Raw genomic sequence first — 18,996 nt, 5'->3', positions numbered from 1 at the left:
ACACCTAAAACACAGTTTAGTTTAAAGTAACTATCTAATATGTCTGTGTCGTGGAAATAGCGACCCTTCAAATCTATTTCATGTCCCCTTCTGGTCCTGGTGACGGAGCGGCACTTACTTACTACTTACTCACTTTACGACGTCTTCAAGAGGTCCAATACTTCAAGAGCCTCTCAGTGAGAATGTTGTCTCTTGAAATGTCCTCGAGAACGGACGTAACCATTCCTGAAGCAGATTCCAAACATTCCTCTAAAGAAACATGTCGACGCTTTGAATAAATAACCTGACTCGTTTGCAACGATTCCCAAAGTTGCATTTTAAATATCGACTGGCAGCCGACGACGGGAAGCCGAGCCCTGAACCCGGCATCTGGTGAGCCGGGGGGTGTTTACTCGCGGTCTGCTGTGGCGGCCTTGTTTTCCTCTAAAGTGTCCATTCGTCGCGGTTGGTTGTGACCCGGCGCCTCGCCTGTCCGTCTCATTGCCTCCTGGTTTCTGATGTGTGGGCGCCGAGTCCATTAGACTGGAGGTCTGGGGGAGGTGAAGGGGTGACGTGTCATTAGTGCTCCCTGCATCGCGCCCATGGCTCAGTGCCTCGCACTGCACATCGTGTGCACATCGCCGTAGAGGTGTGTGTGTGTCTGTTTTGGTTTCCTCTGAAAGAAAATAAAGCTTTAATGTCGGACCGTAACGTTTCTTTGGATGAATAAATACACAAAGAATTGGATCGTCAACTTTGCCCAGGACCATAAAGCCAAGATGAAGGAGAGACAGCCACTGACAATTTAATAGTTTTAGAAATACATCCCTCTCGCACTGCAGTGCACTCATTTAAGGGAAAGCTCTGCCTCACCACACAATGGCTCTCCTTGGTGCAATGGCCTGTTTTCATGTTTACCTACAACTACGATTTAAGATGTCAATGGTTCAGCTTTATTCAGTTAACCGTGAGATTTTTGACCGGTTACATTTGTCTGTCTAACGAATCATTTATAGTCTATTTGTTAATTTGATATCTGTGTTTAACGTCTGTGCCACGATCTTCATACGTATGATGACTTACAAAGAAGTTATTCATCTTTTGCCTACGAATGGCAGGCCACACCTGTCAATTTCCACTAAATGCATACAAATATATTCTGTCTTCTTCTGACAAGTGAAGCCAATGCGAAAGTATCTGACCACAAGAGGGCGATTCCTCTGGTTGTATAGAAGTCTATGCTTCATGTGTTAAAGCTGCATTCTCTCTCCTGACCACCAGGGGGCGACTCCTCTGGTTGTATAGAAGTCTATGCTTCATGTGTTAAAGCTGCATTCTCTCTCCTGACCACCAGGGGGCGACTCCTCTGGTTGTATAGAAGTCTATATAAATGACTCTACTTCTCTTGATTTATTCCTCAGTAAACATTGTAAACATTAGTTTTTGGTCTCAATCTCTAGTTTCAAGTCTTCTTCAATACAGCGTGATGTTCATTTAGTAAATTCTGGTCATTTAGAGTCAAACAGACCATAAAGCAGGGGATGCTTTAGGGCGGGGCTACCAGGTGGTTGATTGAGATGTTTACGCCATCTTTACATCACTCTTCCTCAGTCCAGATATGATCACTTCCGTTTAAAAAAAGACAAGATGGCCACGGCCGTAATCCAAGTAGGCTTCAGAACGTCAGTCCACAAAACCAACGGGTCTATGTTTGCAACCAGAGAAGTCGCCCCCTTCTGGCCATTAGAGAGAATGCAAGTTTAGTTTAAAGCTTCACTCTTCAGAACTGGAGGTTTGCCGCGTGATGACCATCAGCCAGCACTTGGCGCTATCAACGAAAAACCCCAAAGAAGGGAAGCAGCTAGAAATCCTCAAACAACCGCGAAACATAAAACACATTTTTCTCTAGATCAGAGTACAGGATGTTTTCACAGGCCACTTCCTGACTCACATCACCTGCGTCATCCCATCACCGTTAAAACTGAGGGACATTTTCATCCCCACGTTCTTGGTAATCCTGCTGATAAGTAAGGGGAATTGATTTCAGCCCTTACGTCAGCCTCTTTTACTTGGTATGCACCGACTGTCTGAAGATCAGTGCTGTATGCGAGCCGGCACCCCGCGTCGTTTCTCTTTTTTCCGTTTGGTCAGGGTTACTCAGGCAGCTTTAAGCGTGTGGTAGGTATTACACAGCTGCATGTCCTCATTAAAAGGGTTTAGCGTACTGTAGACATCGCCTTCCACGTCTGGGTCAAACTGTCTGGTGCTTGGAAGAGAGTTTGGATATACGATACACTGCTGCGTGCACAGGAGCAGAGCAGGAAGCTGCTGTTGTCTGAAGGCATCATGATTGCTTCCCCTGAAGGGAGTTTTCTGAGGGACGTCAGACTTTATGGGTATTTGTGGTCTTCATCTTAGGAATCAGTGGAAACACGAAGCAGCCACTAATTAGCACTACTGACGAGCAAAAAGAGGTTTTTGCATTAAAGGCTCAATCAGTAAGCACACTTACTGTTAAACCTTTTATACATTTACACTGAAAAACAAATGTAACGTCATCGTGTGTGCACATCTAATCTTGTAAAATTTATTTCTGGGTGAGAAATTTGAGGCGGATCATCACAAATTAATAATCCATTCACAAAATAGCGTCCGTAAACAGTTACAAAGGAGTGCATGTTATTTATTTTTTTAACCGTGGTCTCAAATTCGGTATCGCAAGTCGTGGAATTTCCCTGGTTATGATGAACATGAACATTTCTAGCATCGTGACATCCAGATGAGCGCGTCTGTTTGTCTCAAACTCATCAAGGCACAAACAAAAGAAATAGCATGACTGTAAAGCGTCTCTGTGGACACATCGCTCAATCACAGTCGACAGAAAAAGCCCTCGGAAAATAAAAAAAAGAGGGGATGCATTATTCAAAGCAATAAACTCTGCGTCTGCACCGAGCTGTAAATCTGGCCATGGCGTGTTGGAAGTGTGTAACTTTTCCTTCGGGTCACGTGTTGACGTGTTCTTTTTGGCCGAGCCGCCGTTATTATTATTATTATTATTATTATTATCGTGTGTTATTATATTAACACGCTGCATTATCCCGTCCAAACAAGGCAGCCGAGAGGTTCAATCCCGTCCGCCTTTTGTTTGTTTGTGATTAATTCACGTTGGATTTGTTTTGGTCCGCCCAGCTGTCCGTCCATCTGTCGGGGCCACGGCATCATGCGCAGGCCTGTGGAGTAGCTCCAACTGCCCCCCCCCCCCCCACACACACACACACACATTTATTTATACACACACACACACACACACACTCACACACTCATTTCCTGCCGTCAAAGCTGCTCCTCTCCTCACTACTGTCATCATCCTGCCTTACATTTATCTCTCAGTGTCTCAGTCCATCTCAGTCATGTATGGGGGGTTGGGGGGGGGGGGGGTCTTTGGTTTCTGTGGTCTGTTGACAGTTTTTTTGTTTTACTATACGACCAAAACTGAGGTTTTGTATCAGCTCTCGCATTAAAAATCTCCCAAATACTTTTAGGTTTTACGTTTAGTTGATAATTATACACTTTTTGTTTTTCACCCCGATCATCACGTTAGTACATTGTTGATTATGAACATAAAATAAAAGTGGTGGCGAAACTATGATATATTACAGGTAGTTGTGATTACCGGAAGATGTAAAATAGCGTGATCTTTACTGTAGATATCGACCCTACGTATAAAACTTATGGCTCAATATTTCACATTACGCTGTTTTATCCATTTTCAAATTGGAGCCTTGATTAAACTGGTATTTCCAAATAGTACAAATAACTTATTGGATATAATAATTTGTGATTTCCCTTCAATTGATGATGTAAAATGAGACTTTAATAGCGTCATTTATAACAATGAGAACTGAAGCCAATGAAACAGAACATCACCCTCTCTGTCGGTCTCTCTTTGCCCCTCAGCATTGTGGGTCACACCGAGCCGTACACCAAACTGTGCTGTAAAGGCTTCTGCATCGACATCCTGAAGAAGTTGTCCCGCACCATAAAGTTCTCCTACGACCTCTACCTGGTCACCAACGGCAAGCACGGCAAGCTGGTCCGGGGCATTTGGAACGGGATGATCGGAGAGGTAAGACCTCTGAATTAAAGGGGGCTTCACTTCTCTGTATTACGCTGCAAAAAGGTGCAAAACATAAGTCTAAAATGTCGTGCAAAGAACGACAAAACCAACAAACGGTATTTTTACCCCAACAATTGACGAAATGTTGAATTAAGCTCAAAAAGCAAGCCGTGTCATTCTCTTTGATCACGAGCAAAGCGCCGTGTGTATAAGATAAGAGTGAAATCAGAGGTTTGAACTTTGGAGGTTTGGCCAGAGCCCCAGTGACCTTTTAATGTTATTTAAAAAAAAATTAAATAATATTTTATATTAACTTATTAATTTTATATTTTTAATTAATTTTATACTCGTTAATTTTATATGTAATAGTTTTATTTTAATATTGTGCACAATGAGGCGTCTCCCTCCGTAGTCCTGATGTGTGAATAATCACACTTCCTGGTTGTAATATTACATATAACATATCCTTATTTATTTATTATTTAATTCATTTATTAATTAAATATGAATTAATGAATTTAAATTTTTAAGATATTTAATTTTAATTTATGTATTTAATATTTAATTGTGTATACGTTTTTATTTTATATTTAATTAATAATAGTATAAATATATATGGCCTGCTGTGATTAATTCCCCCTCCTGTTGAGACGTCTTATGTAATAGCCATTATGCTACATGCAGCTATGCCTCACCTGCATTAGAGATGGGTTGGTTCACACAACGCCTTGATGGCGTTAAAGAACCAGACAGTGAATCACCCTCAGGGACGCAGCCCGAGTGTGATGCGTCAATGAGGGAAGAGATTTATCTCAAAGGTCAGCAGTGGCAAAACAGGGTCAGAGTTATGACACCTTGAATATAAATATAAATATGTATATTTATTGACTTTCCTCAGGTGTTCTACAAGCGTGCGGACATGGCCATCGGCTCGCTGACCATAAACGAAGAGCGCTCCGAGATCATCGACTTCTCGGTGCCGTTTGTGGAGACGGGCATCAGCGTGATGGTCGCCAGGAGCAACGGGACGGTCTCACCGTCGGCCTTTTTAGGTGAGACTGGGATCCCAGTCTGGACGTGTGACATACTGGGATTCAAATAGCACCAGTTTCCTCCCCTGATTTACTGTATTTACTCCTTAAACGTGTACTGTTTACAATTTAAAATAGATAAATAAAAAATGTTTAAATTATTTTACTAATTTAATTATTCGACATTTAATATGTTTATATATTTCTCCACTTACATTTTTTTGTTTGTATTCTTTATAGAGTATCATATTTTCTTAGATTTACAGGGTTGTGCGTTTGTTTATTTTTTGCCAGGGTCAACAGATGCTTTCATTAATAAATAGACATTGACCCTGATGAATAAAACAATAGAACAATAACACTTTCACAGTAAAATCACATAAAAACCCTCGAATATTGTACCTTCAGGGAGGTAAAAGAATGACATTGTAAATGTAAAACGCGTAAAATTTGTACATTTTTTATATATATAGTGTATTTTTATCTTATTTTTTAAAGATGTTATTGCTTACCTGTTTGTATAAATGGCGCTGTAGCAAAAAAATTTCCCCTTGCGGGTTTAATAAAGTAACTATCGATCTTATCTGTTGATGAGGTTTAAACATTGAGCTCTTCTTCTCCTCCTCCTCCCTCCTCTTCCTCCTTCTCCTCCTCCCCCTCCTCCTCCTCCTCCTCCTCTCCTCCTCCTCCTCCTCCTCCTCCTCCCTCATTCTCCTCCTCCTCCTCCTCCCCTCCTCCTCCTCCCTCCCTCCTCCTCCTCCTCCCTCATCCTCCTCCTCCCCCTCTCCTCCTCCTCCTCCTCCTCCTCCTCTCCTCCTTCTTCTCCTCCTCTCTACTTCTCCTCTCCTCCTCTCCTTCTCCTCCCTCCCTCCTCCTCCCCTCCTCCTCCTCCTCATTCTCCTCCTCTCCTCCCTCCTCCTCCTCCTCATTCTCCTCCTCCTCCTCCTCCCCCTCCTCCTCCTCCTCCTCCTCCTCCTCCTTCTCCTCCTCCCCCTCTCCTCCTCCTCCTCCTCCTCCTCCTCCTCCTTCTCCTCCCCCCCCTCCTCCTCCCCTCCTCCTCCTTCTCCTCTACATCTCCTCGCCTCCCCTCCTCCTCCTTCTCCTCCCTGCCTCTCCTCCTCATTCTCCTCCTCTCCTCCCTCCTCCTCCTCCCCCTCCTCCTCCTCCCCTCCTCCTCCCCCCCCTCCTCCTCTCCTCCCCCTCCCCCCTGTAGAACCCTACAGTCCGGCGGTCTGGGTGATGATGTTCGTCATGTGTCTGACGGTCGTGGCCGTCACGGTCTTCGTCTTTGAGTACTGCAGTCCGGTCGGGTACAACCGCAGCCTGGTCAGCGCCAAAGGTGAGCCCCCCCCACCCGTTAGTCAGCACATAACCTGCATATTAATTTATTTATATATTTCTAAAAGTATTATAAGTGATTAAATAAATATAATTTTCAACATTGGCCTCCCTGAACCTCCACATACGGAGGTGACGAGCGGTGGAGTCGTGAGCTATCGAGAGGATTTAGAGAACCCGTGAAATCGAAGCCTTATTTACAGCGCGCCACATATTGGATCGATGTCTGTGATATTGAGATGCCGCGGTTTCATTTGGGAGCCGCGTGGTTCTATAAAGCATCTCGTAATGGGCGAAGGTCAGAGAGGCTTCGCTCACGCCGCTGCTTCTCGACTCGGGTTTTTTCCTGTATTTTCGGGGGTGTTTAGCGTGCGAGATGCCAACACGTCGAGGCAAAAAGGTCAAAACGTTCTCGCTGCAGGAGCAACATCAAACCGGTTGTTTACATGTTGGTTGTTTACATGTTGGTTGTTTACATGTTGGTTTATACGTGCGACCAAACAAGTCGCTGTGTCTTATTGTCCTCCAGAAGTCCTTCTGCATTGGAATACTACGCCAGTAACACCAGCATACCCAGTGGGGCCGATTGGCACTGGGAAAGAAAAAACATCTTAATCCAGCTTTTGTCAAAGTTTCAACAGCTTGATTTGTGGTAACAAAAACACACACAGCACTGGATCTCAGAAAGACCCAGTACAGAGAGTTTAGACTCGGTTTAGACTCAGTTTAGACTCGGTTTAGACCCAGTGTAGACTCAGTGTAGACCCAGTTTAGACCTAGTTTAGACCCAGTTTAGAACAAGTGCAGACTCAGTTTAGACCCAGTGTAGACTCAGTGTAGACCCAGTTTAGACCTAGTTTAGACCCAGTTTAGACTTGGTTTAGACCCAGTGTAGACCCGGTTTAGACCCTGTTTAGACCCAGTTTAGACTCAGTTTAGACCCAGTTTAGACTTGGTTTAGACCCAGTGTAGACCCAGTGTAGACTCAGTTTAGACCTAGTTTAGACCCAGTTTAGTCAAACCTCTTCAAATCAAGAATCAGTTCCCACTGAAAACCCGTTCCTAGTCGTCCAATTCCTTACACTTGCATACCTCTATGACCTTTAATTCTTCTTAAAGAACACGCGGTGCTAATACACCCGAGGGGTCCCACCCTATGTATTCCTTGTTCCCGTGTTATGAACAATGCATTTGCAGGATGAGAGCTAGTTAGCACGTTAGCACGTTAGCAGCCAGTGGGCAGCGCAGTCCTGCGCAGCTAAATAACGAAGCTAACGCCTAGTGTCATTGTTGGAGGGAGATGTTTTCACTGGAGATGACAAATACTAAAATAAAACCGTACGGTTGTGATTATTGTTAAACACAAATAAACAACAAGGAGCCTGTTTGTACTCTTTTTTTCCACCAAACAATTCATCAGGAATCACGAATCAATTCTCACGTCGACTAATCCAAATGCAAAAGTGTGACCAAAATAAGTACAAAATAAGCAGAGCATAGGTACTCAAAGCTCTTTGATAACATTGTTTAGCAAATGATGTCATTTGCATTAGAGAACATGAACTAAAAGGAGCAGCTTTGGTCATTTATTCTAATGTTTTTAATCACCTAAACTCATGTTTGCCTCACAATGGAGCTCTTCCACTCATGAGAATACAGAGCAGTGAGCATCACATGACTTTCCTCTAAACTTAACCAAGAGTGACGTTTTCAATGGAGGCTGTACATCAAAACAGCGTGTTATTGCTATCATTCTGTCTTCTGGGTAAGTCCACGTGCACAGCGATGAGTGTATCTCCTCCAAACGTTGTCCACCGTGCGTCTTCGTTCTAGAGCCCGGAGGTCCTACCTTCACCATCGGGAAGTCCGTGTGGCTGCTGTGGGGAATCGTCTTCAACAACTCGGTCCCCATCGAGAACCCCAAGGGCACCACCAGTAAGATCATGGTCCTGGTCTGGGCCTTCTTCGCCGTTATCTTCCTGGCCTCCTACACGGCCAACCTGGCCGCCTTCATGATCCAGGAGCAGTACATCGACACCGTCTCCGGGCTGAGCGACAAAAAGGTGCAGCGCTTTGTCACTCCTGTGGGTGTGTGTGTTGTTGTGTTGTTGTGTTTGATGTACACAAAGTGGTCTAGTTTGGGTGTGTAAACTCAGTGTAGACTGAGTTTAGACCCAGTGTAGACTCAGTTTAGACACAGTTTAGACCCAGTGTAGAATCAGTTTAGACCCAGTGTGGACTCAGTTTAGACTCAGTGTAGACTCAGTGTAGACTCAGTTTAGACTCAGTTTAGACTCAGTGTAGACTCAGTTTAGACACAGTTTAGACCCAGTGTAGAATCAGTTTAGACCCAGTGTGGACTCAGTGTAGACCCAGTGTAGACCCAGTGTAGAATCAGTTTAGACCCAGTGTAGAATCAGTTTAGACCCAGTGTGGACTCAGTTTAGACCCAGTGTAGACTCAGTGTAGACCCAGTGTAGAATCAGTTTAGACCCAGTGTGGACTCAGTTTAGACCCAGTGTAGACCCAGTGTAGAATCAGTTTTGACCCAGTGTAGACTAAGTTTAGACTCAGTTTAGACCCAGTGTAGACTCAGTTTAGAACCAGTGTACTCTATTTAGACACAGTTTAGACTCAGTTTAGACCCAGCTTAAACAGTTTAGACACAGTTTAGACCCAGTGTAGACTCAGTGTAGACAGAGTTTAGACTCAGTTTAGACCCAGTGTAGACGCAGTTTAGACCCAGTTTAGAACCAGTGTAGACCCAGTGTAGACTCAGTTTAGACCCAGTTTAGACTCAGTTTAGACCCAGTGTAGACTCAGTTTAGACTCAGTTTAGACCCAGTGTAGACCCAGTGTAGACTCAGTTTAGACTCAGTTTAGACTCAGTGTAGACTCAGTTTAGAACCAGTGTACTCAGTTTAGACCCAGTTTAGACCCAGTGTAGACTCAGTTTAGACTCAGTTTAGACCCAGTTTAGACACAGTTAAGACCCAGTGTAGACCCAGTGTAGACTCAGTTTAGACCCAGCTTAAACAGTTTAGACCCAGTTTAGACCCAGTGTAGACTCAGTTTAGACCCAGTTTAGACTCAGTTTAGACCCAGTTTATACTCAGTGTAGACCCAGTGTAGACTCAGTTTAGACACAGTTTAGACACAGTTAAGACCCAGTGTAGACCCAGTGTAGACTCGGTTTAGACCCAGCTTAAACAGTTTGATCCAGTTTAGACCCAGTGTAGACTCAGTTTAGACCCAGTTTAGACTCAGTGTAGACCCAGTGTAGACTCAGTTTAGACCCATTTTAGACCCAGTGTAGACCCAGTGTAGAACCAGTGTAGACTCAGTTTAGTCACAGTGTAGACACAGTGTGGACTCAGTGTAGACCCAGTGTAGACCCAGTACAAACTCGGTTTAGACCCAGCTTAAACAGTTTAGACCCAGTTTAGACCTAGTTTAGACTCAGTGTAGACCCAGTTTAGACCCAGTTTAGACTCAGTTTAGACCCAGTGTAGACTCAGTTTAGACCCAGTGTAGATTCAGTGTAGACCCAGTTTAGACCCAGTTTATACTCAGTGTAGACCCAGTTTAGACTCAGTGTAGACCCAGTGTAGACTCAGTGTAGACCCAGTTTAGACTCAGTTTAGACCCAGTTTAGTCACAGTTTAGACCCAGTGTAGACTCAGTTTAGACCCAGTGTAGACTCAGTTTAGTCACAGTTTAGACCCAGTGTAGACCCAGTGTAGACTCAGTTTAGACCCAGTGTAGACTCAGTTTAGACCCAGTGTAGACTCAGTTTAGACCCAGTGTAGACTCAGTTTAGACCCAGTGTAGACTCAGTGTAGACCCAGTGTAGACTCAGTGTAGACTCAGTTTAGACCCAGTGTAGACTCAGTGTAGACCCAGTGTAGACTCAGTTTAGACTCAGTTTAGACCCAGTTTAGACTCAGTGTAGACCCAGTTTAGACCCAGTGTAGACTCAGTGTAGACTCAGCTTGTGTGTGTGTTGTTGTGTTTGATGTACACTTAGTGGTCTAAACAGTGTGTAAACAGCGTGAGGGGGAGCTGTGCAATGCAAACATCCAGAATGAAACAATGTCACGCCTGTGACTTTCTCCCTTTCCCCGCAAAAACATAAAAAACATTTTTTTTTAAAAGAGTTAATACAAGAGTAAGTGGTGAAATTGAATTACATCCCCGGATTCTTTGGATAGAGTTGTCGGTGAAAAGCCGACGAAATGTAATACATAATAAGTGGATTTTCTGGGGAGCCGCAGATTATACATTTTTGGGTATCATCTTCTGCTTCTGGCCTGAGGACGTGTTTCAGAGGAGTATTGACAAGGAGATCCGTGTCAAACTGCCAGCACCGGGAGACGGTTTCTAGAGTCTTTGCTCGCGGGCAACTGAAGGGGATTAAAGAGGCGTTTGAGGAAAAAGACCGAGCTGTCCACCGCTCATTAGGATTCTGGCAAAGTCGTTTACAATTCCCCATCTCATTACACATTAACGCCGCTCTGCAGGAGGAAAGAAGCCGGAGTCGTCACCGACAGCCAGCCCCCGTAGATTATTGAGCGCCGTGCCGCACGGCGGGCGCGGAGGACAAGCGGGTGGGGGGGGGTTGAACTGCTGTTTGTCCAGCTGTGCAGAACCCCGTCAGGTTAAGTAAATGTAAATGAGGTACAAGACAAAGAGCCACGGAGGGTGACCTTGTATCAGAGGAGGGACGAAGATGATTACCTCGTCCCCGCAGAAGAGACACTTCACTTAGAAGTCCCTCGTGGTAACACGTCATGGTGCCTACGACGGCGGCCGACCTCTTTCCATCCGGCGCCTCTGTTAGGGTGACCGTAACCATGACACCACAAAGGAGGACACCATGCGGTATTTTGTGAGGCTGTGAATAATTGCTATAATAATAGGACTCTGGCGCGCTCCCCTCTACAATACATGTGTGTGACTGCTACATGATGCGTGTGTAACGGAAGAGGAAAGAACAGTCTTAAAGAGTCAACAAGTGTTTGTATTTATTCAATACATTGTGGTGTTCAAAAACTGACCAGAGACGAATCTTTTAAAGAGTGCCACAAAGCATGTGTGGACTTAAAATGTGCAAATTAAATCACAGGTCACATAAATAATAAATAATAAACTTGTTTGCTTTGATGTCATCTGTATGCACCTGTACAGAGTAGGGCGCTAGGACCTCCGCACACAAAGCCTGGGCTTTAGTTGGGCCGCACATCATCCCCTGAGCTGTGGGCCAATCACTAAATATCTCTCGGTCCACCTTCACGCCACAGTGGTGCTTTACAGCACGGTGAACCTTACAGCGTGTATATGTAGCCAGCACGCGGAGCCTTGTTTACGTTTTTAACCAATCATATAGGGTTAGAAGCTAACATAAGCCTAGCACGGCTCTTTAGGCCCAGCTCCAAAACGGAGGACAAGGACTGGGCATTGACACTCCGGACGTCTGGTCACCCTGCGTCTCTGTGTAATATAGCGAGGGAGCTTCAACCGGCGAGGTGGACGGACGTGAGGAAGACGGCGTTAGCTGCTCGGGCCAACGCTTCAAACGGTAGTCACATGGTTTAAAAGCGTTGAACGACATCGGTTTGCATCCTGTCTTTGTCCCATCAATCAACCCGAGTCATGTCATGACGGGAACTGGTTGCTCTTGTCGATGTTTGGTTGGTTGGGGAGCCGTGGCTGAGAGGAAGTGTGGCGCTCGTTAGCTTGAGGGGAAACTCCCATTAGACCCCCATTAAACCCATTAATGAAGCCACAATGTGGCCAACACATCTGTGTTAAAGTCGGAGGAAGGCGAGCTAGGTACCGTTAGCTGTTAGCATCCTGCTCCGCTACATAACAGAGCTAACGGCTAGAAAGAAAGTTAGAAACCTTAATAAATACCAGTTGTTTGAAGATGTTTTCACAGCAATAAAAGACAGATATTAAAGAGGGTTTTTTAAAGAGAAGATTTCTTTAGATGATTAAAAGTTAAAAGTGGTGTTTTTGTGTGATTCTTTGTGTAGACTAAGTTTTACCTCTAACTAGCTCAAAGCAGTTTATTATACATAAATGAAACTACTAATCCCCAGATTATTTTCAATCAAAGTACTTACTTTCTAACTAATACAATAGATAAAGAACATTTGATGGTTAAAGTCTGGAGCCCTGTACTCAATTTCAACCCAGCAATTTTATCAGAAGTCAACGAGGGAATCCATAAATAAATTAAATAAGAGGATAACGGAATCAGAATCGATAAAATCGTATCAAGTACCATCCGTATACCACATGAGAGATCCCTCAAGGCTTGATACCAGAATGCAGGAGAGGTCTGCTTCATTTTCAAGCTGTATGGATATGATCGTGACCCCTTTTCTCGTAATGCAAACTCCAGCTCAAATGTTCTCTCTGCTAATGTACTGAGGACATATTTGCATAAGGTTAATTAGAAAGAGCGGTTTTGTCGATTGCACTTGTCTCACTCTCTGTCCTCACAGCTAATTAAATGCATATGGTTTTCCCCACAGCCAAAAGGGTGAAATGTTCATTTCCTACTGCAGACGAGGATATTCGGATTCCTTTAGACACAGTGTCTTGGAGTGTTTGGTCTTTTAATTATAGCGTTAGATGTGTAAATTAATAGAGCAAGAGGCCAGCGGGATAACTAGCGCAAAAGCACTTGGGAGTTAAGACAGAAATCACAAAAATAGCAGAGTGGCAAGTGCCATTGCATTAATACATTTCTAGCTTTTTTCCTCCAAATTGTGGCCGTTAAGCTTTTCTGGTGTTTATCTTCTAAATTACAGATAAAGTGCAGCGTAACAAAGCCACGATTCATCCATCTGCTTGATGGAATAAACTACAATTTGGTTACGTCTTCAAAACAAATGTAATAATACTCAATAATCATTCTTGTCACTATCAATCCAATTGCTTCTACCCCTCTCGGCAGTTTCAAAAGCCCCAGGAGCAGTACCCTCCGTTCCGCTTTGGTACGGTCCCAAATGGCAGCACGGAGCGCAACATAAGGAGCAACTACCCCGAGATGCACTCCCACATGGTCAAATACAACCAGAAGGGAGTGGAGGATGCCCTCAACAGCCTCAAAACAGCGTAGGTGTCAGCCAAGGCTCGTACAAATATATGCACATATATATATATTTATATTCAGTGAGGAACGGAGAGCCGTTTTTGAGTAAAACTAATTTCTCTTGCTAGGAAACTGGATGCCTTTATCTACGATGCTGCTGTGCTGAATTACATGGCTGGCAAAGACGAGGGCTGCAAGCTGGTGACCATTGGCAGCGGGAAAGTGTTCGCCACGACTGGATACGGCATCGCCCTGCAGAAGGACTCGCGGTGGAAACGCCTCATCGACCTGGCCCTGCTCCAGTTCCTGGCCGACGGTAAATCCTTCATATCTATTGCCAGTAATGCAAATTTCTGACGGATGGCCGAGCCCTGTTTACCAATCGTTAACCATCGGGGCCGTGCACACAACCACGCCAAGCTGTGGTTGAAGTACCTAACAAGCCACCCAGCTGCAAGATAACCCATGAACATTTTGTAACTGTTTAACTGACAGCATTAGTCGGTTAACAGCTAAAAGGTTCATTATTTTCCTCTCTAAATGCTGTAATAACTGGATTTACACTTTGTCCATGAACTTGAATGAATGGAAAAGAAACGATAAGGGGGGGAGAAAGAAAAAGCTATTCATATTGTACTGTAATGGTACAATAAAGAAAGCAGCAAGGGGGGAAATGGGAATAATTATAGGGTATTATAGTAACGACGCGTCATAAATGCATGTCGTGTCACCCTGTTTCAAGAGATGATGGAAAGCGTGACAGTTGTTCTGTCGACCGAAGCTCCTCAGGCAACTTATTTCAAAGCCTCGAGCTAAAGCCTGGTCACCTTTGGCAGAAATATGCAATAGATGGTAAGAGGAATAGTATAGCACATTGCGTAATATATACGTAATATGTATTTTTGTCGACAAAGAAGGAGACAATATTTACTATTTAGTGATTTAATCACTAAGCACATCATCAGTTGCTTTATCCTGTCTAACACATGCAGGTCTGAAAGGGAAGCCAAGCCAATACTGAAGCTGCATTCTCTCTCCTGACCACCAGGGGGACTCCTCTGGTTGTATAGAAGTCTATGCTTCATGTGTTAAAGCTGCATTCTCTCTCCTGACCACCAGGGGGCGACTCCTCTGGTTGTATAGAAGTCTATGCTTCATGTGTTAAAGCTGCATTCTCTCTCCTGGCCACCAGGGGGCGACTCCTCTGGTTGTATAGAAGTCTATGCTTCATGTGACCACCAGGGGGCGACTCCTCTGGTTGTATAGAAGTCTATGCTTCATGTGTTAAAGCTGCATTCTCTCTCCTGACCACCAGGGGGCGACTCCTCTGGTTGTATAGAAGTCTATGCTTCATGTGTTAAAGCTGCATTCTCTCTCCTGACCACCAGGGGGCGACTCCTCTGGTTGTATAGAAGTCTATATAAATGACTCTACTTCTCTTGATTTATTTCCTCAGTAAACATTGTAAACATTAGTTTTTGGTCTCAATCTCTAGTTTCAAGTCTTCTTCAATACAGCGTGATGTTCATTTAGTAAATTATGGTCATTTAGAGTCAAATAGAACAAAAATCCAATGTTTGACTACAGCACAGATTAACTTAAAGACAAGAACTTTTTTTTATCGTCAAATACATTTAACCCGTCATAAGTAGTTTCGCTTCAGTTCAAAGCGCCCGGGAAGCAAATTGGGGTTCCGTGTCTGACTCAAGGACACGTCGCCATGTGGACAGGAAGGGATCGAACCGCCATCCTGAGCCCCCTCAAAAGCCAGTCAGGATTGGTTCTGCATTCACTAAATCACAAACAGAAGAACTGAGCGACCTTGTACAGTTGAGTGCTGGTTATATGAGAAAATGTCATTATCCCATGCAAATGAATTTCACGGGGGGGGGGCTGTTTCATTACTCTCTTAAGTCCCCCAAATAATACTACTGTTATGCAAATAAGTGTTTATTTTTCTCACAGGTGACACCCAGAAGCTGCAGACCGTCTGGCTCACGGGCATCTGCCGCAACGAGAAGAAAGAGGTGATGAGCAGCAAGCTGGACATCGACAACATGGCGGGTGTCTTCTACATGCTGCTCGTGGCCATGGGCCTGAGCCTGCTGGTGTTTGCTTGGGAACATATGCTCTACTGGAAACTACGTCACTCAGTCCGCAAAGCACAGCGCCTGAACTTCCTCCTCGCCATCAGCAGAGTAAGTCGTTCTTTACACACGAAATGCTGCGCACCAGGTAGTGCGACTTGTGTCATTTCCATTGAAAAACAAGGATTAGGTCCCATTTTGTAGCATCCGCTGACCCCTTTTAGCCAACAGAAGTTGCAGGAGATGTTAGGTATGTGACGGCCTGCAGTCTCCTCTTGAGGTGTCCTTCAAGACGAATATTGGCAACGCAGCGAGTCAAATGAGTACACGGCCAGCAATAATAGGTCAAGGGCAGCGACAATAATAAAAAAAACAGATAATAAAAATCCAAATGAGTTAAAAGGACTTCGCGGATCACTCTGCTGAAATATTGTGACGGCCGTGATCCCTGAGAAATTGAATTTAAATTGCCCCATTAAAAGAAACCTTCATCTGCGTGTCGACAGTAGTCAGTCGGCGAGATTAGGTTTTTCCAAACAGATGCATTGAAAGTGAAATAAAGCTGGTGGGATGAAAATGGATGTGCATGATTTTAGCAACTCATTCGGGGCTGAAAAGCACGTTCTCTTTAAACAATCGCCAACACGCAGTCATCGCATTTTAAATCTCGCCCCCCGAAGAAACCGATTACTCGAACCACTTCCTGTGAAAAACACATTAAACGATGGATTACTCGACGGTGAACCCATGAAGCCGTGACGGACTCCTCTGAGACCAACAGTCACATGTAAGTAGAGGTTGTAAACATTTAAATAGTTCGATGCATAAAGCAGATCTAGAGCCTCTATTCTGTTCCAGCATTGGTAACACTGGTGGGCAATTGAGAACCTTTTGGATATAGAGATTCCAATGTTTAAAAAGGTGTTTACTTATTTAATTCATGGCATTATAACCGTGGTATTCTGCACACACAACATGTCTGAGTTCTCTATGCTTCTAGCCACGATTGCTCTGTTTCCATTGTGGTGCAGAACCTTTTTTTATGTTCAAGGCCTCAGAGAGTAAAATGTGACGGGAGCCCAAAAATCGCCCCCGAAAGCTGCTTTGGGGTTGAGATCCTAATTCCCCCTATTTGTCTCTCTGCAGGGCATCTACAGCTGCTTCAATGGAGTGGAGCAAAGCGACCACAACGGCAGCATGCCGAGTCCGGACGTCACCGCCAACTACACGCAAGCCAATATGCTCAAGATGCTGAAGACGGCCAAGGACATGGTGTCCTCCGCCAGAGTGGAGAACTCTCTGGACAACGCCACCAAGACAATAGAGAACTGGAGCAGGCGAGGGGTCGACAACGTGCGCGTCGGCCTGCCGCCCAGAGTGACGACCACGGACATGACTCACGGCCGTCTGCCCTACATCTCCAGCATCACGGACAACCACTCGCCATACTCTCAGAGGGCCCTCACGCCCACCTTCTCCATTCACTACGGGGACTGCACCACCCAGCCCCTCCTGGAGAAGCCCCGCTACACGCTGCCCGCCCGCAACAGCCAGCACGTCTTGGAGAGGACTCTGCCCATCTCCAGCCTCAGCAGTCCTCACATCGCCATGCGGGACCCCGTTCCCTCCGCCGCCGCTTCTAACCCCCACCACAGCAGCAGGCTGTATGTGGAGAACCCGGTCCGGCACCCGACGTCCCCGTTTCTTTCTTACAGGGAGTTCCAGGTGCCCGACATCTACGTGGAGCACAAAGGGCCGCTGAGGAGGAAGTTCAGCTACCCGCCTGACTGCGTGAGCCGGAGGAGGCGGTCCCACAGCTATGTGTTCGACGCCGCGGACCCCAGAGCGAGGGGCGACTACGATGAACCTCGAGCCTGCCTTGCCGAATTGAGGGCCAACCACCTCCTGAACAACCACGCCCCCGTCGCCGCCCCGGGACACTACCCGGGCAGCAGCGCGAGCTGCAACTCCTGCATGAAGTCCTTCCTGGAGCCCGAAATGGACGACGTACCGCTCCTGGGGAAGGACAAGCTCAACCGCCGCGCCTCGTTCCTCAAAGCCACGTGGGGCAACGACAGGATCCATCAGGTGGATGAAACAAAGCCCTCCACGTCTGCATCCTCCGGCCGCGTAGACATGCCCGACCTGTTTCCTCGTGTGGTCGTGGCCAACCCAAAGCCCCACAAGCTGTACGGCAGTCTGGGGCACAACCTGTCCTGCTACCCCTTGTCTGCAGAGCCCGCATACTTGGACCCGGCCCACATGGGCTCCTACCCCTACAAGCAGAAGCTCAAGTACTCCGAGTCCACCCGGCTGCCCTCTTACAGGGAAGCCATCCTGCAGAACTCCGCCGCCCTGCGCCGCTCCTCCTCCACGGTGGTGCACAGACACTACTCCACCTACCTGAACTCGTACACAGACTTGCCGGTGTACGTGGGGCCACTGGCCCAGAGACCCTCCCAGTTCTACGACAGCTCCAAGGACATGTGCCACTTGTTTCCCTGTGCGAGCCACTGCCCGGACAACGCGGCCATGCTGCCTCGCATGGGGGACAGGCAGGTGGTCTACCACAACAACATGTTCGGGGCCTACGACAGCACAGGAAAGAGGGAAGACCCGTGCTCTGGGAACAGGGAGCGGAGGCAGGTGCTGGTGGCCCGCAGAGTCAACAGTCCCTATGTGCCAAAGCCCTGGGGCAGGGTATCTAGCCTGGAGTCTGAGGTCTGAGCCCCCATCCTTACTGGACCTCCACTTGGCTCATAGAACTGAGGGGCATGCCTGTGGGTGGTGGAGGGGGGGGGGGTTGTCCCCTCAGCCTCTGGTTAAAGCAAAAATTACACCAATAGTGTATTTGAGAGTGTTGACTCTCAATTATCAGTGCAATAATATCGTGGGAACATGCGACGGAGAAGAGACACTGATGAGCAAAATACTGCTGGGACTTAAAGATAGTAATGAAAAGAAAACGGCAATGTTGAAAAGTATTTAATACGTAAGAATTTAACCCGTTGATTGTTTATTTAAAGGATTTTTAAATGCTGTGTTGCTATGTGAAAGATGTATGGGAGACAATATACTGTAGCCTCTCAATCTGACGAAGACTTGAGACATTTATCTCTTCTTTTCTTTTTGCGCGCGTTTCTCTTTTTTTTCCCGTCAAAATCATTTTCGGTTCTCACCAATTTCAATTGAGAAGATAGATTATTAAGATGATTTTGTGATCTGACGTGTCGTTCAAGACGTTTTCTAAAATCCACAACCACTGAGGCGTTCTGCTCCGTTGGTCATTCGAGCAATTTGACTGGGATTAAAAAGAAGATTTAAAAAAAAGGGAAAGCCATA

General features: G+C 45.7%; 1 protein-coding gene across 1 annotated transcript in view; it reads left to right on the top strand.

Annotated features, from left to right (window-relative positions):
- The window catches only part of LOC117735539 (glutamate receptor ionotropic, NMDA 2C-like), a 43,822-nt gene extending 25,441 nt beyond the window's left edge, over positions 1-18,381 (top strand). Inside the window, 8 exon segments of the mRNA XM_034540209.1 lie at positions 3,937-4,105; positions 4,995-5,148; positions 6,341-6,466; positions 8,299-8,528; positions 13,430-13,590; positions 13,696-13,883; positions 15,533-15,765; positions 16,801-18,381. Of these exon segments, the coding sequence (XP_034396100.1) occupies positions 3,937-4,105; positions 4,995-5,148; positions 6,341-6,466; positions 8,299-8,528; positions 13,430-13,590; positions 13,696-13,883; positions 15,533-15,765; positions 16,801-18,381 (2,842 nt within the window).
- Positions 18,382-18,996: the final 615 nt, after the last annotated feature.

The sequence above is a fragment of the Cyclopterus lumpus genome, chromosome 8, assembly GCF_009769545.1.
Source record: "Cyclopterus lumpus isolate fCycLum1 chromosome 8, fCycLum1.pri, whole genome shotgun sequence".
Lineage (NCBI taxonomy): Eukaryota > Metazoa > Chordata > Actinopteri > Perciformes > Cyclopteridae > Cyclopterus > Cyclopterus lumpus.
Note: the sequence above shows the minus strand (reverse complement) of the source record. Positions and strands in the feature narration are given on the sequence as shown.